General features: G+C 43.5%; 1 protein-coding gene across 2 annotated transcripts in view; it reads left to right on the forward strand.

Annotated features, from left to right (window-relative positions):
* Window positions 1–18877: 18877 nt before the first annotated feature.
* CACNB4 (calcium voltage-gated channel auxiliary subunit beta 4) overlaps window positions 18878–23782 on the forward strand; it is a gene marked incomplete at both ends in the record, with an annotated part of 65051 nt that continues 60146 nt past the window's right edge. For both annotated transcript variants that reach the window (XM_082483466.1, XM_082483465.1), the window contains one exon: window positions 18878–18922. In XM_082483466.1, coding sequence (XP_082339592.1) covers window positions 18878–18922 — 45 coding nt within the window. The remainder of the gene's footprint in view (window positions 18923–23782) is intronic.

Here is a 23782-nt window from a genome sequence, read left to right on the forward strand (position 1 = left end):
TGCTTATTAATTTCTTTTCACCACCTTACAGTGTCTGCACGGAGCGCATTGGTGCTGTGCTGACACAGTTTCATAAAAATATTTGTCCTGAGAGTAAAGGATGGGAATTACAGCACACACTTTCAGAAGAAGAAAATTACATGCTATCAGACCACAAACATATACCTAATTTACCATTAAACCTCTGCATTTGAAGCTCATAAAAGCAAGGGGCTGGAATGCAGCACTTGTTTTGCCTAGTTTGTTTAGCTCATAGCAATGTGATATGCTGATGTGCTTAGATATATAAATAGCCACCGGGCAATGTGGTAGGGAGCCGTAATGTATGGTGGCACTACTGAGATTTGGGGTTATGTAAATTAAAACCAGATTTATTTTTTTTAACTATAATATCTTGTTTTTTCTTCCAGATTAGATTGCAAAAAAAAAAAAAAAAAAAGGTAAAGGCAGCCAGATTTGTGGATGCAAACAAGACTGTTTCTGCTGTTTTGGCAATACAAAATTGTGAGAAATCTGATAGAAACAGTACTTAAGAGGCATACTTTTCCTAATAGACTGTGGGCCCATCCCTTGATGTGCTGTACTGAAAGCTCTTAAATAGGGAAAATGAGGTTATTCCCACTATGCTATGTTTGGTATTTCTGTGGGGAGGGGTCGCTGCCTTATTTTCACTCTGGAAGCCGAGGTAAGAGCACCTTGCTGTATCTGAATCAGAGCTTCGCCCTCCCCACACCCCCCACGAGATTTTCTGTGTTTATCTATCTACTCATGATCAGGTGTTTTCATTGTGGGTTTTCTTGTGGTTTTTATTTTTTTATTTTTGTTTTTTAAATCCAAGCTTGCTGGGACATGGACAGTGTACATGGAATCCAGCAGAGGAAAAGGTCTCATGAGGTCTTCTGCATGATGACTTTATAGATTTCTAACTAAATACAAAAATCTATGCCCTTACTGTCCTGGGTAATATCATGGCTTTGATGGCTCAGAGTAATGTGGTGGCTCAAATTTAGTAATTTATTGCTTTGGGCACCAACTAGTCCCTTCACTAAAAGGTTATTCAATTGGGAATTCATGAGCCCTGTTGATAAGTGCTTTCCAGCTGTGTGGATTTGTATGATTTTAGGGCAGCCTGTAGCATTTCCAGCATCTCCTGGGAGGGTTATCTTCTCTTTGTCCTGGACTGGGAGAACTGAGCAGGCTGGGGGGGATCTCGGAGCTGGCTTGTCCTTTGCTTTTGTCTGCTTGGAACCCCAAACGCAGTATGCTGATGTGCAAATCTCTCTGCTTGCTCCCCAGACGTTGTAGAGCACAGCGAAAATCTTGAAGATGCTCTAAAGATGGTATTGTTTTGAGTCATGAAAACACTAATAAACACTCCTACACGCTTGCAGTATTCAGGCTCAGTTGTTCTAAATAATTATAATTGCTTTAATTCGTCATATTTTATGATGGCTTGTTCATTAAATCATGAGCTGCATGAAAGCTCCAGCTACTGAGTCGATCTGGTAGAAATAGTAAGATAGTATTTAGCTGTTTGCACAAAATTATGCAGCAATTATGACGAAACAAATTCATTCCAGATTCTGCTGATTACCATGGTAACCCACATTCAAAATAGCAGTATAAGGCCACTTAGCATAAGAAAAACAGGTTTTTATCTGTTATTGACTGATGCATACTATAGATTTTGGTAAAGAAATCCTTAAAATGGAGATGCTTCCCTTTTTAATTGCAGTCGTGTTGTAGCACTGTGAATTCTCCTAGGAAAAGGTGAAGAGCAATCTTGCTAGGAGCATCTCTTGCAGAATAGCTAACCTTCTGCTTTGCATAACATGTGCTATATATTTTTGACTTTTCTGACTAACGGCAATTAGTAAGGGAGGACAAGTGGCTGCTACAGGCAGAATTCCCAGGTTAGCAAGGCAGCCTATTTTTAGGCACATCTTGAAGGCACAGCTATTAAGTTCTATGCAGTGCTTCCTGTAGCTCCAGTTTATAGCTCTGGACTCAGTGAAACTTGAGCTGGATGATCAATTGGGCTAAAAGGATCTCATGCATTTGTGATGAGTGAGGTTTTGGCAACTCTAGGAATTTAGGAATTGAGTATTGACTCCCAAAAATAAAGCTGACTTCAGTTGTTATCAGGATAGCTGGATTGGATTCACTTTATGCTTGTCCATATCGTGTACCTTTGTTTTAAAGTGTTTTGCAGCTGCCGTGTTTTGAAGGCAGTTTTCCCCAACTGTGTTGGCCAGGAGCTTTTGAATTAAAGCTGAGAGGTTTTTTTACTTTTTTATTCTTTCTCCAGAAATTGAAGTGTTAAGAAAAGCATTTGATGTCATAGCACTCATGGTAAAACTGAAAGACTTTCTCATCCTGTAAATATTTTACTCATCATCGGTGTGAAAAATATGAGCTTTTTGCTATGAGTCACACTCCAGTGTAGCTGCAGAGGAAATTATCGGGGCATCCTGATAATGCCTTGCTGGCTTTTTGATCAAGAGCATGAGCCTAGCCTATACAGACTCAACAGCGAGTGACGTTCTATCTGCAGGAGAGCTGGTGGTGGAGGGGGGCAGCTCTGATGGGAAAGGCTGTGGCAGAGGCTTTGGGGATGCTGCCACAGAAGGTGATGCAGAAAACCAATTCCTTGCCCCACGGTGGGTCCCAAGTTCCTGTGGTGGAGAAGTTGGTAGCACTGAACCTGTAAATAGAAAAGGTTTTCATGCTGCAAAGCAACTAGAGTCCCGCTGGCAAGAAAACAGCTGTAACAGATGTGGCTCTTCAAAAGAGTGGAAGTGATAGAAGTGTTAGTGCTGGGGAGGTCCTGTGAGCTGGAGGAGGTGGCGTGGGGGAGGCCTGGGAGGCAGGCGGCAGGGAGCCGGAGTCGGTCAGCGAAGTAAACCTGAGCCCTGGAAGGAGCCAGAATGCAGTAGAATTACCCAGTGCTTTAAAGTAGATGGTGGAAAACTTAATTGTTCTAGCAGGGGGAGAATAGGAAGGATATGATTTCACTGATGACTACAGGAGATTAATTTAGTGGGTGCATACTTGTGTATTTTTATTTATCTGTTTGTTTGTGATCAGTGAAGCGTAACAGTAACGCATTCATTTTTTCATGTCCTCCAATTATTTTACTTGCCAGTACGCTCGCAAGCAGTACAGAGGGTGGGTTTATGAACAGTTCTGTTTGAGGCAGTGGATGCCCAGAAAATGCTCAGGGAGGTTGAGATGTAGTTGTAAGAATACAGTCGATGAAGCCTTTGAAAATTCACTTTTGCATCACAGCTCTAAGACTTGATGCAGAACTGAAACTCAAGTTCAGGGTGTGTTTTCACTCTGCCCAAAACACTGATGTGGAAGCTGGTTTGTCTGTACTTCCTAACTTAACTGAAACCACATGCTGGTGGTCTTACGAAAAGATTCTTGAAATACTTTCCTCCCTTGGATTTGCTCGATGAATGATACAGGGCAAGCATAAAGCTGTTTTTCCCACAATACACTTAGTGTGGTGCCATTTCCTCATTCTAGAAGGTTATTTTAAGTGATTTGTATTGCTTTGTAATAGCAGAAGCAAGTTAGCAATTTAGTGTTCTCACAAAGACTACAGCTTTTCATTTTTTGGGTTACTGGACCAAATCCAGCCTGGGCTGGCGAGCATGTTTGTCTTGCTCACACATATATTCAGTGGCCTATCAGAAATGATGAAAATCAGAGCCCAGGTCTCTGTATCTGGTAACTCTGCACCTACCATTAACTGACACTTGTTTCATTTGTTGGACTTCAAGCAGAGACCAAAGATGGCTCATTTGAAACAAGAAGACAGCACAGCATGCATGAAGTATACCTGTGCCACAAATGCCCATAATGTGCTTATTCCATTCATTAAATGTATTTAAGAGGCTTATGAGTGCGTTGCCTGTAGTGTAAATTACCTGTGAAGATGATACTGGCATCTGACAACACATTTGGGCTGTTTTCTATTTTTTTGTGGTTGATAAACTATGCCTATGAGTCTTGCTACAACAAAAGCTTTTTCTGGAAATAGCTTCTCAATTTTGTAATATTGACAGTTTAGTTGCTGTTATGGACATTAGCAAGATGGGAGAAAGTTCTGGGAGCTTATGTCTGGGGGAAAGGGAAAAAATTGCCTGCAGGTAGAAGGAATATTTTAATTACCCTTACATCACTGCTCATTTAACATAAAGGCATTCAAACGTCTGTTTTACAATCTGCATAGAATTAAAGACATTTGGTATTTTAAGAAAATGTTCCCGTGAATGTATCAGACCCATCAAACTTCACCTATTGAGCTAGATATTCACAGTTCAGAGCGTAATTCAGCTCGCTGCTATTCCTTTGTCACCTATGCCCTTGCCACCTACTTTCCCACCCCCAAGTTTTAGGTGGGTTCTTCAAAAGATGAATAAAACTGAATTAGCTGCATGAAGAAGAATTCAGGGCTTTCAAATTCAGTGGGGAGAGCAGGCACGCATGTGTGTGGGAAGGAATGAGTCCACTGACAAAAGAAGCTGTTAAATCTTTAATGCTTGCTTCCTGCTACTATGAAAAGTATTGAAGACATTTAATAAAAAGTCTTTTATTTTTATTTTTTTTCCATGACTAGGTCTGTAAGGCTGCTATACTGAAGTTGTGTTACATTCCTCAGCTATAAGATGCTGCGCGGTAACACCTGCTTGAAGGACCGTTCCCTGTTCTGGAGTCAGTGGTGTTTGGCTGTATTGCTGTTCTAATCTATGCCTGCACAGAATTTTAGTTATAACACATTTTTAACTTTGCTGCTTCCTGTACATCTGCAAAGCAATTACGTCTTATTACCTTCAACAAGTCATAGCAGTGCCTCCCCCGTGCAGTGAGAAGATGCATAAATGTTACACCCTCAAACAGTAAAGCAAGACTGGCGTGTGTCTTCCTGGGGCAGGGATGCATCCAGGCAGCTAGCAAAAGTGGAAGCAGCAGCAAGTTATTTTGAGGAGTAGATGGGGGGGGGGGGGAAAGGGGGTGTTTATGAAGATCCAGCTAGGTTGGAATACCAATACAGAAATACAAGGAGCGTCACACACAAAGGCGGCTGAAGAAGCAGGAAAATGCTGATTCAGCATTCTCTCATGGTATATTTGTTGCTTTTGTGCTCAAAGCCGTGCAGTGCTTCTTCAGCCTTTGTTTCAATCAGTTCACCTCTCTGATTAATCACTGAAGAAAGCAGTGGGTCCTTCTACATCTTTCCATTGGGCACGATTAGTGCCATTTATTTATTTTCCATGGTGGACTTTCCCTGCTTCATTTCCTTGTAATGCATACCATGCTGTGTCATCAAATTTCAGTTACTGTACAATTATTTAGTGTTTTCTGCTTTGTGTTTTTTGGATGATAGCTGTATCCTTCCCTATTACTTCACCCTGCCTCCGTTACTTCTGCAGTGCCCTACTTCCATCCCACCCGGATCTAGGCTGGAACTCCTTGGCTGAGCTGTGATCCAGGCTGAGTGGGAAGCAAAAGGAGTTCAGCTTGCCTTGGGGAGAGATGCTGTATTGTGGAGAAGAGGGTGAAGCAATGTGTGGAGTGGTGTGGAACTGGGGTGAGCATGGAGGTCCCTTCACCTGGACTGCCCACCTTCATGTGTGATAATCAAGATCAAGTCAAGAGGTGGCTGGAGTAGATGGACAAGAGCCATAACTAAAGACTCAACTCTTCCAGTGGAAGAGTTTTCTAAGAAATACAGTCAGTCTGAAATGGATGATCAGAAAGATCCAGTGGGTTTGTTTTGCTGGATGCAAGACAGAGTAGCTTTTGGGTGGGCTACTCCTGAGACAGGTATCTGATACTTTCAGGCCACGTGTAGACTTGTAGTGCTCACTGTAGTCTGTATCACATCATGGTCTCCAGATGTCCAGATTAATAGCGGTAAGAGTGAGTGATGGCTGGTGTGCCCAGGAAGAAGTGCAAGCTGGGGAGGAAGGGACAGGGAGACTGGTGATGTCCGGGTGGATCTCGTTTTGATGTGAAGTTGACCTGAAGGTAGGAAACACAGCTGGGACCAGGAACTGGGAAGTGCTTCCTTGTCCTGTAGAATAGCCACAGTGCCAGAGCTTCCTCAGGAGAACTACTCTGTGGCGTGGGACTTGGTGCTGCCATGGTCCCTTGCTGGGGCTAGCTGTGCCCCTCCACCATGGTCCTGTTTTGCCCCAAGCCTGGGGACTCTGGGGCCCAGCAGGTTGGGCCCCAGGTGCTGAACCACACCATGGCTTCCCTGGGTGGACCTCAGGTCCGGGAGCTCTGCCTGTGTGAAACCAGAGACCTTGGGGAGGCCAGGCCTGCATCCAGTAAAACTGATGGGCTTTTCAGTTTCTTGGTAAAAAATTCTTATTATAATTTTGACATCCTCCTGTTCGTTGGCCAGCCGCTGTCACACTACCTGTCAGGACAGAGGACTAATTGAAAGGGATCTTGGCAGGTTATGAATGTGGGCAGAAAATAAAATGCTAATCGGCTGCAAAAATACAGTCTGAAGAAGAGTAATCTTAAGCGTACATTGAACAGATGGATGGTGAGGAAAACAAGGGCAGAAGTCATCTCACAAAGGTGAGCATAAAATACGCATTGTGTTTCTCAGAAACATGTCTTTTGTTAAAGCATGAAAGTGCCGTTTTAATGCTCCAAATCTTGTCTCTTTACTCAAACAATTAGAAAAACAAAGCAAGTTTCAGTGGCATTTTTACTAGTGAACTCCCAATGCTATACTAAGGGAATAACTATCTTTGGTAACCTTTGCTCAGGTACTTTATAAAGAATGAAGGCAACTGTTCCCAAAAATCAGAAGATAAAAGCCTCTGGACTGAGCTCCCTAATGGTAGCTGTCAGCAGCATTTTAATCATGAGGGTGATTAACGTCTGGAGCAAAGGGAAGCTGTGGACTGTCCTGTCCCCGATGTCTTCAAATTGAGACCAAATGCCTTCCTGGGAAGTTCTGTTCACCCAGTATAAATTTTTCCTAACACAGATTTGTAGGTCTCGGTTAAGGGGTGTGGTGGGTAGGTGAAGTTCTTTGGTCTTCAACTTGGAGAAGGTCAAACCCAATCACTGTCCTTTCTGAACCTAAACACTTCTGAACAAGTCCTTTCCTGCTTCCTGGGAGAAGCAGCTGTTGGGTATAGCAGCGTACTGCTATGGCTTGTAAGGTGACTCTGTTTCCAGATTCATGCTCCAGATGTGAAGGAGCTGCATCCATTGATGCAGTTCCAAGAAGAATTTGAATGCGAAAATAGTAAAACTGCAATGTAGCTATCCCCCCTATCCCTCCCCCTCCACCTCCCCCCCGATTTGCTCTATGTTCACCCAATTCCACAAGGTCAACAGAAGTGACTCCAGAGTATCCCAGTACCAGCTAGCTTTGGAAAGCCACCTTGAAACCACAGGTTTCCAAGGGCCAAATTTTTGACTGTACAAGTCGTGTTGGAGATTAATGAAAGCTCCCCATACATACGCTCCATCTGTGGAACGCTACTCGGTAATCTTATTCTGCTATTTTTATTCTGCTGAACCAAGAGGTGGCAGCACTATTCATTACTAAGGCATTTGATGTGTTTTACTGTAGTACAATGTAGTAAATGTAGTACAATGTTTAATAGAAGTAATGAGGGTTCAAGTAATAATTTTACTTCTGGTTTGAACTCAGTAGCGACTCAGTAGCGACCAGTGATAGGACAAGGGGTAATGGATTCAAGCTGGAACACAAGAGGTTCCACTTAAATTTGAGAAGAAACTTCTTCTCAGTGAGGGTGACAGAGCACTGGAACAGGCTGCTCAGGGAGGTTGTGGAGTCTCCTTCTCTGGAGACATTGAAAACTCGCCTGGACGCCTTCCTGTGCAACCTCATCTAGGTGTTCCTGCTCCGACAGGGGGATTGGACTAGATGATCTTTTGAGGTCCCTTCCAATCCCTAGCATACTGTGATACTGTGATACTGTGAACTGGAGTAAAACCAATGTTTCATCATTGCACCGATGTGTCTGAAAATAATGCTTATAAGTTTCTGGTCTAGACCCAAAAGGTTGGGTTACCTTTGGCTGCACAGGGGTCAGTGTTGTAGAAAGTAATAACAACTATATTTGAATAGAGTGAATATGAGTCTAATCTAATATTCTGCCCATCACAGCAGCTAATGGCAGATATTTTTGGCGAATAAAATGCAGTAGAATAAGCTGTCAACAATATTAGGTATCTTCCTAAGCCTGTCCCTGCCAAGGGATCAAGGCTGAAAGCGAAGCTTGACCATATCCCTTCAAATTTTGCTAAGCAGAACGTGTAGAGCTACTGTAGTTGCAGTGTTCAAATAAATGTCCTTTTTTTAAGGATAAGCTTTACAAGTTTTTGGTTCCACCGTTTATTTTAAGAGTCTGGAATTTTTCTACAGTTTGGATAAATACGTCCGTTTATAAATTTTGATTTTATCACCTTTTAATTCTGTATTCGCTCTGGATATTGAATTAAATTCTGAGAACATGGGGTTCTGATCTGCTTCTCTATTGCTCATAATGATTATAGGCGGGGATGGCAGAGCTGCCATTATTTATTATTCTCAACACTTCCAATTATAATATTCTGTTTTCTGCTTGTAACTGTCAAGCTTAGCTGTTCAAGCTGAATTTTTCCATACTTGCTCTCAAATGACTTCATTTCATGTGACAACGTTGCTATTGTAATGGAGACCTTTTTTTTGGACTAGAGCAAATATTAGACCCTAAATATTGATCCTTCTCCATTTATTCCTGCTTTTTTTGTTTCTTGTCTCGTAGGCAGTTTTAGATCTAGGACAGAACTTTCCTCTCAGCAGCCTATTTAGGGTTTGGGTTTTTTTTAAAAGTAATCTCTATAAGGATATTGTCAAAGATTGAATGAACTAATAATTCTGTTCTTTTTTTTATGGATGAATGTAGGGTTTGAGGGATGAGGGAAAACCCATGTCTAACAACTGCATGGAAGAGTCAGGGGAAAAAATATTAGTATTTGTATAAGTGTTCAGAGAATCAGAAATTACCTGATCTGATCAAACTTCTGAACCATACTGAGCTTTCACAGAATTACATCCTAACATCATGTGCATTGGTGCATCATTTCCAACTGTGAATTTTAAAGGTTTACCAGTGGGTTCAAACACCTTTGCTTATAAGTTGAGAAACAGATTGTATTCTATCCTATTTTACTTGCTCCTCATGCATCAAACCCCCTTGACATACTGGGCTTTTCATACCTGTAACATGAAGATGGCCTCTGCTGCTGCAAGGATTTTTGTAATTATGATTGTTCCCTTTTGTAAAGAAAAGGCAGAAGGTATTTTTAGTCATTTCTAACTGCCTCAGATTTGTAAAAGGACTCATACAGTGCTGCTGGCATGTGGAGTATTTTGAGATGCTGAATGGATTAAGTGAGAATTGCAGGTGTTTATCCCCCTGAGCGGCGCACAGATGACTCATTTCATCCCAGATTCCTGTTTGACTTTGCTCAAGGATGGCGGTGCCCGAGGATCCCTCAACTGTCATCCGGTCGCAAGTCCCCGCTGCACCGCTGGATCCACTGGTGCAGACCCCACCTGGCATGAGGTCTCCCTGCAGCGAGGGTAGGCTGTGGAAGGGAGAGGGCTGACATTTTGGATGTTCTGTGTCTGTTTTGAGCCACCCTACCCAGCACAAAGTGCCTGTCAGCAAGATCGACTAAGGCCCTTAGTCCTTCTCCTGGAAATGGTGATGTTTGTTTCCTTCAAGGAGACTCACAGTAAGAATTACCAATGGAAGGGAATGAACCTCTCAAACAGGGACACGTTAAAAATATATTTTAGGATAATGATGATGAGCAGTCATCATTTTCAGGATTTTTCACACAGATTTTGTGTTCTGCTCCTGGATGGTGAGAATGTGACAAATCGACTGTTTCATCAGGTAGATAAGAGAAGGTCTCTTAGAGACTTTACAGGCAAGAACTCTACTTGCTTAAATATACAGAGCCAAATCCTTGAATCTTTGTTTTTCTCAACTTGGTTCCCAACTATCCTGACTAAATATTTAAAGAAATCAGGTTGGATAAATGGTTCCTCATTCATTGATCTGTTGTTTCTGGATCAGTTTCTCTACTTGGATGGGTGTCATGGAAATCTACTGAAATGAACTGAAGAGTTTCCTATAGTCCTTTGCCATGAAATTCAAAGTGCTGTGTTGCAGTATATGGTAATTGGATTATAAAGCATAAGAAAATGCAATAAAATCAACAGGTTAATCAAGCCATCCCTGTAAAACCCCATGGAGAAGCAGCTAAGTTTGTGTCGTGTTTGCCTAGTTTTATTTATTTGTTTTACCTTTTAAGCTCTTAACAAGAACAACAAATTCTCCTTAGCACTAGGACTTCAAAACTCTTTGTCTCATTCCTTTTAAGACACCCTTTGTCTTAGTCGAAGTTACCCTAAATACAAAATAGAAATTGTAGTTTTACTAGTTTATTTAAAGAAAAAAAAAAACTCCAGTGAGGTCATGTTTTTTACAGAAGTGGGTATTTAATTTTAGCTAGCAGGGTTATCTCTCCAGCTTCAACTGCTCAGTCAAGGCTTTGTTTTCTCTAAAGAACTATTACATGATAGTTGTTATTTATCAAAAATGTATTTCGAGTAACCTTTTTATGAATGTTTGCTGATAACCTACAAATATTTGAATGTATCTGGGAAATTAAGACTGACCAGCAGCTTTCTGGGCTGTATGTCTTTTATGAGACTGGAAAATCTTTCTGCTTATTGCTCTGTAGCCTCTGTGACATCCTCTGTCTCACAAGTTTGGGATTTTGATGAACTCACTTAGGGTAGCAGTGTATTGCTGCCACCAGCTAATGTACTCTTCTGTTACAATGGGTATCAGATGATGCTGAAGATCTGGAGATGATCCGTATGCAGAGTGTGTAACATTAAACAAACAGCCGCAGTTGGGTGTGTTGTACCTGGCATCCGTACGCTTGCAGTGCTCCTTCCCCTGCTACAGGCTCCCTGCAACTTTGCTTTTATCAGCCCCAGGTGGATCATCGTTCCTCTCCTCTGTGTGTGTGTGTGTGTGTGTGTATCTGTGTTTCAGTGCTGATGGGGTTTTCCATAATGTAGTGGGGACTTTCACTGCTGGGGTAAAATAGCACCAGCTTCCCATAAACTTTGTAATTGGCTTTTATTGATAGTTTCCCATCATTTCATCAGTTGCAGTCTAAAGTGGTGTACAGCAACGCTCAGCATCAGCACTTAGTGCAGTTAAGGAGATTGATTAACATTCATAAGAAAAGAAGAGGAGCTTAAAATAAGGAATAAAACAAATGCTTAATCCTTTGGCCCAGATGGCTTTTGGCATGGAAGATAAAATTGTGTCTTCTCTAAAAACAGAACGCCTCTATCTTCCTCCCAACAAAGAAATATGACACAGTTCCAGCCATAAAACCGCTCTGTCTCTTCTCTCTTCAGGTTGGTACCTGTAGCGTGACTCAGTATTTTGGACTTTCAGCCAGTAGCAGCCTGGTGGATGCTGAGAGCTGCTGATTGATGGGAGTTTTGCTGGAGGGAGATAGATCTCTGTGTGTTCGGTGCCTGTGAATATCACCGTGCCTGCTCAGCTTCCCACATACCAGCATAGGTACTTCATTTCAAGTTCCAAGTCTTTAAAAGGGAGACCCGTGTTAATATAGTGGTATGGCTACAGGCTGTGTCTTGCAACATTTTGCAGGTAATTTTGGATTTGCGTCGCTCGATACTGTGCACCAGTGGAAGCCACAATTAGAATTGGCTGGAGTTATTAATACCTCAGAGCACATTCATATCTGCCTCAGGAGGTGGAGGTAATCTACTCTTCTTTATCACAAAGACTCTGGAAGGCCGTAGCTATGGTTCCGAGTTCCCCACAGCTCAGCTTCTTGCAAATCTCCATAGTGCCTGCAGGAAAGAAATTTCACAACTAGTTAAATATAGAGGATACCTACAAATGTAGCCCAGTTACCTCTCTCATTGTAGGTGCTTTAAGCCAAGAGAAAGTGACAATGAAGTCTTCACACTCTCTTTAATTATAGCAGCCTTTATATAACAGTGTCAGATAAATGTGTTTTAGAATAGGTGGCACCTCACTTCCTCCAGAAGAACTGTCAAATTAGACCCTACCAGACTAATTTGTTACTTGAAATTCAAAGAATTAAAGCATGCTATCCAGTAGTCTCTTCGAATAAAACCTTTCAGTGTACAGAATCTTCTGGGCCACGACATGTTTCAGCCTGGAGAAGAGAAGGCTCCAGGGAGACCTTACTGCAGCCTTCCAGTACCTAAAGGGGCTACAGGAGAGCTGAGGAATGACTTTTTACAAGGGCGTGTAGTGATAGAATGAGGGGGAATGGCTTTAAACTGGAAGAGAGGAGATTTAGATGAGATATTAGGAAGAAATTTTTCACTTTGAGGGTGGTAAGGCTACCAAACCTAAACAATTCTGTGATTCTATATCCCAAACAGCACAATGCTTCCTTCTTTTGAAATACAAATACATACTTATTCATCTGATAGCTTTGAGGACTGCCAAATAACACAAATGTCATCCAGTTCTCATTGCTCATGCGATGCTGGAAAACAGGGTTAGTGGGGATCTCAGGAGGCTACCTTATTCGTACCTCCACCCCAAGGCAGAAGCTGTTGTTACTGAACCAGATGCTTATCTAATCTATATTATAAAACAAAGCAGGGGAGAGAGAGAGAAAGAAATTGCTTTAGAGGGAGAAGGGGTAAGCAATTGGGCTATGCCAAATAACTTAGAAGAGTGAGGAATTGAACTCCTTCCAACTGATGGAAGCAAGTTCTGCCTTAGGTGGATTGCTGGAGAATGCTGACGGTCCTTTTCCTTTATATTAATGAAATATATACTTGGGCTGTTTTGCTGATTTCAACAAGAGAGACATTGTGTGGGGGAGAGCAATTTTCTTCAACAGGTCCCAGAATTCAGGCAATGGAAGATCAAAACCAATGCTTATGTTTCATATGAAGTATGCTGATAAAGGCTGTGGGTTTTGGAGTCTTCTGTGTGCTTAAAATTGCTGGAAGAAGTGGGTTCGTAGCCAAATGTGCTATTAACATAACCACTAATGTTTTTTGTTAATATGCCCTCACCCGCTGTGGGGATACTCTCTTGTTACCCCTAACTGATGCTGAGAGTCCAGGGTCATAACCTTGCTGTCAGAGCAGGAAGAGGCCGTAAAGAACTTCTCACCTTCTTCACCGAGTTGGTATTTGGCTTTTGTTGCTTCAGGGTTAATATTCCCGTCGATCCTTCTCTCCTCCACAGTAGCAGGAAAAGAGGCATCGAGGCCTGCAGTCCTGCTCTACGACTTGCAGTGGGTTAGTAACAGCAAAATCCCAGGTGAAAGTGAAATTTGTTCGAGTACGAAAAAGAGAGAACTTGCTGACTTACATTCTGGCTTTGCGCACTGCAGTGCTGAGGCATTTACTTGACTTGGCAATCTAGTTACTGTGCATTTATTCAAATAGCACTTTAGTGTGTTTATGCAAATAGTTCATTGCTACATCTCCTAAAAGAACCATACAAGTGCTGTCATTTGATTGTGTAATCATTAGATTGGGCTTTAAATAAAATTTCCTATGGTTCTGTACAAAATTCATGCCTTGGGGAAAAAACAGTATTCCCACATTTGGGTAGCTCAGAAATGACTAAATAATTGATATTCAGGAATATATGGATGCATGTCTCAAAGAGACTTCCGTTGTACTTCAGAAAGGGTTGGCTTTAATAAAAAAGGAGAATATGAATAATCTCTAGTGGGATCAGAGTATTTGGAGGAAGCAGAGTATTTCAGAGGTCCGTGGGATGCTCAAAATATTCTGACTTCCAATCCATTCTTTTACCCCACCACCCGATAGGGTGCAATAAAGTCTTGGCTTTAATGTTAATGCTGGCTCAAAATTCCAGTAACAGCTTAATTATCATTGAGCCCAGTCTCTTGACGTGGCCCCTAACTTCAGGAGGAATTCTTTCTTTGCAATGATTCATGGGTTTCCTTGTGTGGTTCCCATTTGTGCTCAGGAAGGGTTGTTGGTAGGTAGTATTTGAGGGTGGGTATCATTAATCACTGTTGTTTGCTTGTTTTGTGCAGGATTTCTATAAATTGCATTTATTTGAGGCCAGAATGAAGTGTGTTAGTCTGTGTTATATCCTCAGCAACTTATTGGTCATTAGAAGTCTTAGAAGACTCTTTCCAAACGCTAATATTATCTTAGGTAGCCACGTGGGAACAGCAGCTATAGGTAGTGCTGTCTTACAGTACGTATTTGCAGGATCATTCTCCAACCCCAAGATTAAAAGGAAGCACAGAAAAACAACTTCCTCCATGTAACAGGTCAGAGACCAGAGCCTTTCAGCCAGTTGTGATTATGCTCCAGTATATATTTGCCTGTGTGTGGATGCTCAGTGCACAGGTGATCCAAAGTGCTTCAGGTACATGCCCAGGGACTCCTGGGTTCCCTGAACAGCCCTGCTTGCGAAGCAAGGGTTGCTGTTAACCGGGAACGGGGTAACTGCATTTCTCTTCATGAGATCGCTTTCACTGTGGCTGCTGCCAAGTATGGGAAGGGAACAAGACCGACTGGATTTTACCTGCTAGCTGTTGTTTCCCATTCTTTTCCAAGTCCAGCACACTTTTTTGGCAAGCCTCTCCTTTTAATTTCAGGCTTCTTATGAAGCCTGTAAAAAGTCCAGAGAAGGAGGAGGCTTCTAGCTACCCAGCAATAACAATTCAGGGCGCTAAAGGTGATTCCAAATGATACCTTCATTGTTAAGCCATGTGAACTCATGTTACACCTCTTCAGCGATGGGACAGCCTGTTTTTTGACAGACGCATTTCTGTAGAAACTGGATTGTTTTGCAGTTTTTTGTTTACATCTCTTTCAAAATCTCCTGTACCCGTGAGAACATGTGGAGTCGTGGGCTGAGGTCAAAGGACAATATATGTTCCCCGCATACAGTATTATAGTAAATCCATGTGAAACCTACTTCATAGTGGTCCTGCCATCATCACCAGAGGACGGCAATCCTCAGTGAGGAATGTCCCACATGCTTATAGAGATTGCAACACACCGTTATGAAGTCCTATTAAAAGTAGTGACTGGACTGCTTGAAGATGCCTATTTTAAAGTGTTAGACCTGAAAAAGACTCAGTTCAGCTCATTTACTCATTACATCTTTTCACCGGGTCTCTCGCAGCTATGCATGCGCACACACAAGCACTGATGGGTTTCGGATGCTGGTTGCTGTAGTGTTAGCCAAGTGCAGACTGAAGATGACAAGTACCAGAGTCTTTCTCAGTGGCCTGAGGCAGTGGAATTCCCTGCCTAATAATATCAGATCATCTGTATTGTCTTTTGGAAATAGGCCAGGGATGATTTTGATCTCTCAAAACCTTCAGTTCATGTGTGACCCTTGTCTGTTATTGCAGTGGATTTTTTTTTGGTGTTCATTTGAACCGCTTTTTGGGAAGCTAACCTAAAAAAGATGAAGCTTTTAACTGCCCCTCCCATTGTACTCTTTCCTTTTTGCCTGTGCTAAGCTATTCTATAAGTTGAAATTAAAGAGATTTGGCTTTCTGGAAGCCAACAGAGATGACCACCCATATATCCAGTGTAACATGGTGTCCCCCTCTGTAAAAACATAACAGACTTTTACTGAATAATGCCCCATACTCTAGCAGTCATGTATGGAGATACCTGCATGACATATCAGTGGAATTGTGACGGCTTGTCACTGAAATAAATTTTGAGTTATTTTCCTTACCCTGCATATCCTCCCCTCTGCAAAGCTTCCGTGCTCCTTGTTTCCGAGCTCCATCCAGCCTCCTGTTTCTTCACTGTATTTTGAGAACCTGATTACTCTTCAGACAACTTCTGAAGAGCGGGACGGCTTCTCCTCTCGCTTCGGTGTGCTACCTCTGTTGGTTTGCATTGTTTCTTGAATAAATTGCTTCATAATATTCAAAAGGGTCTTTGGTTTAGAGTTTCTCTATTTTACAGGTATTTGTATTTTCTGCATTTTAGGCACGTGCCTGGGTAAAAAACTTAGAAATACAAGGGTTACTATATTTGGCTCTCTATTAATTTTCCCCAACTTAGACCATGAAAATGGGTGTTAGATGTGTATGTTTGGGCTGATTGAGGTTTGCGCTGTGGCAGGGGAGGCAGTTTGGGTCTCCCCACATCCCGGTCCCTGTGCTGGCAGCAGGGCGCTGTACCGGGAGGGCAGGGGCAGGACCCTGTGCCGGTGACCTTGGGGGGATGTTGGGGGATAGGACTGCCAGACCTGCCCGCAGCCCTTCAAGCAAACTGGGAAGAACTAACTTGAGGCTCCTTGAGGGGGATTCAAAGCCCCTACCCTCACTAAATGGCCTAAGCACTGTATTTTAGGCACCTAAGCTAAATGCTTGAAGTAGGTTGTGCGACTGTCCCTTATGTTTAGACCTTTTTCAAGTACAGTCGCTATTTAATGAGCTGTATGTATTTTTATAGCATCTTTTAGGAGCCTTTCAAGTTGAGTCATTAAATATATATTTTTAATAACCTCTGTGTCTTAAAAGGACAGTGTGAAATGTAAGTACTGGAAATCAAATAGTGATTCCCCTGACTTCTGAATTTAATTGTTTCATTACAAATTTATGTGAAGTTCAGACACTTCTTTTTTCTTCTTGTGATTTCATGGCCTTTTTTTATTTTGAGCTGACAAATGATTCTGATGTTGCACTTAGAAATTCCTTCTGGTTTTAAATTTTAATAGTCTTCCACCAACAAAGTATTTATTTCTTTAAGTTTGTAACATCACAGATCTTCAAGGTGGGGAGGGGAAGGGACCTCTCCAGTAGCACAGGTCCTAAAAATTGATCCATTAACCCCTGTACACCATGAAATGTCCCAAAGCATGCTGACTGTTCTCCAACCCCGACGCAACTGGAAGGATAACCCCCAGGAGGAGGATGAGCCACTCAGCTTCCGGGGCTGTTCTGCACGTGGTCGAGGTGGCCAGGAAGGAGCCAGTTAGCGGTTCTGTCATCTGAACAACCGTTCCACCAGGAGCGGTTTGACAAAAGTGCTCTCTTGTTTGAAACAGACTACTGAAAAGCCATCAGAGATTGGCACAAGATTAACTGCTTGTGGTGGCTTGTTGGGTTCACGTTGGCAATAAGCTTGTGGCACAGGGCTAGAGATGAAGTTCTCTTCCTTGAAAGACCTCATAGTCTGAGAACTCAATCCTGAAAAACACTTCAAGAGACCTAAACTTTAACCATGAGATTCTTCTCTTGATCATCAGTGGGACTATGTTTCCTCTGTATGTGGATACGTAAGGTCTTGCAAACCAGGAGGTTATATGGGCAAAAGCAAAAAATGCACTGGGAGCACAGGGGAAATAGTAAATTGGGAATAAGACTTACCATAACTTTGTGGAATCTTTGATGAAATCTGTAAGAGGTTGTGAATATGGGGAGAATACTACCTTTGGCTTTGCTCCAGATGTCTGTTGGACACTTTCCAAGTGATTAGTGATAACTTCGCGTAAGCCTTTGGAAGGAATAGCGGAGGGAATGAGTGGAAAAGACAGCTAGGAAGCATTTATGGACAGAGAGATGGTGGATCTGATTGCTGTGAAGACGAGATTTAAAGTACTTGTTTTAATAGCGATAGGAAGCAAATTGTAAATTGTTTCCCTGTAATCTTTTTTTTATTATTTATTTACTTTTTTATCACATAGGGCTGTTCTCCAGTGTTACGCTCGCTTGCTACAAGTTGTGTCATTCTGGGAAGGACTGGGAAGGATTCTTACTCAGTGTTTTAAGCATGTGAGTTGGGAAGTCAAAAGACATACAAGTGCAGGGGTGGCTTTGCAGTTTCCTTGCTGTGTGACTGACTCTGATAGTCAACTGGCTTCTCTGGCCATGGTTCCGTTGCCGGTGGAAGGAGGGTTGCCGGTCCCGTGGGCATCCGGTGAGGCACAGCCTGCGCGTGTGGCCCATCCTCCACGGGAACAAGGAGTTACTTGAGAGGTGGAACCAGAAACTTCAGAATTAGAGCTCCGGTAGGACCCGTCTTAGAAATTTGTTTCTTGATTTAGTTGTAAATAAGGGCCGGACTTACGTTCTTTTAATTCTCAGTGTTTAGGGATTGGTTTGTTTCTTCCCAGACCTTGGCGGGGGGTGTGGGTCTGTGTGTTTCTCCTCAGAAACGAACGGCTGTTCTCTGGGATCTTAAAGAAGTGAAGCTGAGGGAAAGAAAGAAAGAAAGAAATACCCTCGTTATTTGCCTCCCCTCGCCTCCTCCTGGGGCACCCTGGCAGAGGAGGTGGCCCCGGCGCCGGCAGCCAGCGCCTGTCGGTAGTTTGTCAGGGCCGCGGCCGGCCGTCGTGAGGCAGTTGCCTCGGCGGCGGCAGGGGGCAGCGTAGCGGTGCGTCGCAGCCAATGGCGGCGCAGCGGCTGCGCGTCGCAGCCAATGGCGGTGCGGCGGCCGCGCGTTGCAGCCAATGGCGGCGCGGCGGCGCTGGGAGCGGGCCGCGGCGGGCGGGAAGGCGGGCGGGCGGTGAGGGGGCTGCGGGGCGGCGCGGCGCCGGCAGCGGCACCTGCGGCGGCGGTGGGCGCGGGAGGCGGCGCCGCGCGGCTGGGGCGTCCGTAGCGCTGAGAGGGCAGGCTCGGTCCCGCCGCCGCACAGGCCTCCGCCGCCGCTCGGGTGTCCCCCCCCTTCCCCCCTTTTCCCCTCCCCCGCGGCGCCTCGCAGCGCCGGTTCCGCACCGAGAGAGGCGCCCGGCGTCAGCGGACCTCCATGTACGACAATTTGTACCTGCATGGATTTGAAGACTCGGAGGCGGTGAGTGCCGCGGAGGGGTTCCCGCGGGGGCGGGGGGGGGGGGGGGGGGGGCGCAACACACCCCCCAGGGTTTATTACCGGAGGTGGCGTGTGCCGGTGGGAGCCACCTGAAATGCTCCTTCGTTGCATATTTTGGGGGGGGAGAACAGTATTTGGGGGTCCCGGCAGAGCTTGCCCGGTCCTGCTCCCGTGCAGAAGCATCAGCGGAGCGGGGAAAGCTGCTAATTACACAATACTCGGTGCGTGTTTGCCAAAACAGCAGCAGAAGTTGCCCGGCTGCCATCTGTATGGCACGTCTGCTGGCCAGCCGGTCAGCGTGGGCGCCTGTGCTGTGGGTGAATAAAAGCAGCGGTGCAGGTGCCGTGGTGGCCAAGGCAGCACCGGGGTGACGGTATCGTTATCGCCCAAAAGAAGTGGGGACAAGCTGGCGTTGTTCGGTGGGAAACGATCTCCCCACCGCCTCCCCCCCGTCAGCCTTGCTGGGAAGCCGGTGACATCCCTCACAAAATGGTTCTCTTGCAGTGCGGAGGCCCCCCGTTACCGTGGCCAGAGCTTGACGCCCAGAATGAGATGCGTTAGCGGCGGCTGTCCGAGTGGCGTTTTGTTCCGGCGGGAGCTGCGCGGGAGCCCCGTGGGGCAGAATTACTCGGGGCGAGGGAAACTGCCGGGATTGCCGCGGCGATGAGCATGCCGTTCCATATTAAACAGGGATCTGTTACATAAGGCGTTGTGGCCAGCTCGTAAAATACACAGATTATAACATAAAATAGAGTGTACGTCAATGCAGACGTATGTATCGTATGATGTGGTATCCCCCAGGAGAATGGACAAGATCCCACATCACTTCGGATGAGGCTTTTTTCCTTGCCTGACAATGAGGTTGTATCAGTTTAGGGCTGGAAGTGTAATCTGTCTACGTGTTGCCTCACGTACTGGCAACTTGTTTTAACATCCGTTTATTTTGGAGGGAGAGGAACGACAACTGTGCAGAATTGAAATTAAATAACACAGTACACCATGTATTTGAATCCTTTAAAACTATGAATTCTTTCAAAACTGTGTTTCTTTGGGTCAATTTAGAAATTCCTGTTTTTTTTAGTATGCATGTGTTAATTTCTGTTTTGTGTTTTCTCTCACTGCTGCTTACAAGCTGCCATGCCAAGTGCATATGAGTATGTTGGTTCCTTTAGGGATGTGTTTTAGGATCCAACTGGATGTTTCTGTAAATCAGGCATTTGTAAGGCAAAGCGTGAATTCTTGGGAACTGTTCTCAATCCTGAATTTGCCTTGTGGTGGTGTAATGTCTTTCAGCATAGTATCAATATGCTCTTACGAAGACAAAAGTACAGTAGCATGACTAAGAAGGCTAACTTGCTGGGTAGTGGTTGCTGTAGAGGAAATGTTTTATCTATAAAAGCCAGATTTTAAAGTTCACTAGAGAAAGCAAATAAATGTCTAGTGGGATTCAAGGGTGCTTCTGAGATCCTTAACTCCACATAGTTCAGTAAAGTCCCACTGATTTCTTACAAGAACATTATTTGGGAAAAGCAATTTAGGCGGTTTTAATGACAGAAGACCAAAGACCTACCTGTTACACAGACGTCTGTGTTAGGATTAAGGATTAAGAATCATGTTAGTAACAGAAGAGGGGAACTAGGTCTTTAGCCATCCACTTTGAAGGACTGGGATGAAGAAGGCATTTCCATGTTCCTTAATACTCTCTTAATTAGTTCATGATAATGCTGTTGACAGCTTTTGTAATTTTACAGTCTCTCAGTACTTGAGAATGTTTTTGATAGACTTAACTTCTGGAATTGTGGGAATATATGAGAATCTTAGTTTTCATTAATAAAAGAAACCCCAAACCAAATCACCAAGCGCTAAAAGCATTCTAGATCTCATAGTCATAGGGAAAAGCTAGAGGCCGTAAACCCCAAAGGCTCAGACACAAAGCAGATAAAATTCCCCAAGTGTTTGTTTGCTTTATGCTCCTGAACCGCTTGCTTAAAACATTATACCTTATTATTATTTTGAATTCTGACTCATGAATTGAGAATGCTTGCTGAGACAATATTCTGGCAAACAGGTAGCGTGATGGGTCATATGAGTATTACTTTCAAGCCAAAGAGAGCCAACATAATAGAATTAATATAGTGAAAAACAAATCAAGGGTAGAATACTGGTTCCCTGCGGTTAAGAGAAAATAACTGTGAGTGTGGAAAGATGAAAGAAAAGGCCTCTGTATTGTTCTGGTTTTTAGGACCTGGAAGGCTTAGCCCAGATGTTGTGCAGCTAGTGAAGTGAAGGAGCTATGAGCTTGTATATTCTACACGCTCTTTCATTCCCTGAAGCACAGGGAGATGTGATTGAGGACTTGCGCTACTTGCAATGCTTCAAGCATAAAATAAACCATATCAAGATGAGTCATTCCAGTACAGTAGCATCTTCCTAAAGTAGGCATTTGCCCTTATAAAACCCATACAGCCTAATATTCATGGCAAGAAATAAGAGCTAACAAATAATTTTTTTTTTACCCCTGTTTTCATTATTTTGCACGTGGACCCTGTTCACTCCTCATTTTCTCTGAAGGAAATCCTGGTGCATGTCCGAAGTAGCAGAAAGCTGTTGCAACCTGGTGGACTAGCAGTGGTCACTTAGAAGGTCTGTCTCGGCCCTCGGCTAGGAAGGCAGCTGCTCCGGAGTGTGCCTAAGTGTGCGGCTGCTGAGCGAGCTTTAGGCGCTCTCCCGGGCAGGACTTCTGTGGAGATGCGGTAGGAGCTAAAGCTGCACCTAGCTCTACTGGTAGGGCCAAAACCAACATCCACTCACCCTGCTTTCTCAGGGTTTGTCCCTGCAATGTAAAGAGAGTAGCTTGTGGGCTGGGTTTGTCACCGTGAATCTGTTCCTTATCGATGAAAGCAGAGGGAAGAGCAGCAGTTGTGATCAAGGGTTAACCTTTGTCAATCTTCACTGGACTGAAAGAGATGTATGTTGCTGAGTGCCTCTGAACTGCTTCAAGCTAACCTAGTGGTATTGCAGCTGGAAATCAGCTGAATGGCACACTGACAAATATCCACAATTGTGTTTTTTTTTTTTCAGTAATAAAACTATAGCCATTATAAGTTCTATGTGTACATATCAAATTTTAATTTGCATTGGAGGAAAACGGGAATGATCAGTGTATGGCACTTAGAGTAAACTTGCTTGCTTTTGGAAAGGTACTATAAAATCACAACATTTAAAGATAGGGAAGCTGAGGTATGTACTGAATTTATACCTAGTCTCTTCTGGTAGATAATATACAGATTAAGTGATGAGAGAATGCTAGAAGTGTGCAGGTGAAATTTTCCTGTTAAAACGAGGAACACACAGACATTCTTTAACAGTAAACAGACATATAGATGAATTTTGTAATTGAAGCTGTTATTATACTGTGTGCATGTATATAAAATACATGCAAAATTACATATTTTTATTTATGTATATATAAAGAAATGGGTTGAGTGCGTGCATGGGTATTACAATCCATTACCAGCTGTGATGATTAATGTGAAGTAGGTGATGCACTAGCTAGTGTGAGGCTTTTTGGAGGAGGAAAATTACACTGTTGAAGCTGAAAAAAACCTAACAGTGATTGTAGACAAAAAGTAGTTGCCGTGTTGAAGAAAAGAGGTGCAGAGATACGGAAGCAAACAACTTTTACAAGCACAAGTGCCCTTGTAACGAACATAGAAAGTGCAGGATTTCAGGTGATGGAACATGCATGACCATAGAGAGAAACATCTTCCCAATGAAGATTTTTGCATTGTTTGTTGCCCTCCCATGTGATTTTGGGTTTTGGGGGGCTTTTTTTAGTGCTTTGGGTAGTTCTAAACAAGGTCACCCTTTTTGGAATGAAAGCTTGTTTGCCTTGTAGGGAAGCGTGTCTCACATTCTTGATAACAAGAGAATAGGACATAAAAACCCATCAGCACAGGGGGCTTAAGAGGGTGAGGTCCATCGGGCAACCAGATAATGCTGTTTTACCTTCACAGTTGTGAACTAATAGGTGTGTGCCTGTTTGTGGTGGGAAAAGTTCTGAATGCTGCTTGATACATCAGTCCAGAATCTCCCAGTGTTCTTTGGTTTCAGTAAAGACTATCTTTTTCAGAAACAAATTGCAATGAAACCTTCCCATAAGAAATTGCATTTTCTGTAAAATTACATTTTCCATTAAAACAGCATTTCATTGAAAAATTATCTCCAGGAATTAGCAACAAGTACCCTCTAATGCAGAGTCCTTCTCAGCCCCACCAAATGATTGGGAATGACACTGGCTGCAAGTAAGTGTCACCCTTTCTGCACCTGCGGAACTATCAGACCAGTCCCTTTTAGATTGTTTGTTTATATTTATACCCCCAAAGCACTCATTTCAGAGCAACACCTGAGCATATGAAATGGCTTTCCCCACTTCTCACAAGGTGTAAGTTTAACGCTTGTCAACATGTGAGAGGCTTTATCTTGTGTGCTTGAATCGGTGATCAGGACTGTTGGAAATAGCTGCCTTTGGATAGGTGCTTATTTCAGCCTGGTTTGGTATCAGGCGAAAGTGCAGAGAGCAAGCAAGGGGTGGCCTGGCATGGGGTTAGCGAGGGGCTGGTGTGGGCAGGGCTTGGGTGAGAAGCCCCTCTTGCATGGCCGTGGTGGCAAGGGTGCTGTGCAGCGTCACTGCTCAGCGGGAGCCAGTGACAGCCTGCAGCACTCCCTCCGCGTGCCTTTCTGCTTAGTAATGCCAGTGTTTCCCATTCGGGTCATCTTCTTCCTCCTTGTCTTCAAGTCATTTTAGATGGCATCTAATTTATGCCTTCGTCTTCTTGCTTG

This window comes from Vanellus vanellus, assembly GCF_965231255.1.
Source record: "Vanellus vanellus genome assembly, chromosome: 5".
NCBI lineage: Eukaryota > Metazoa > Chordata > Aves > Charadriiformes > Charadriidae > Vanellus > Vanellus vanellus.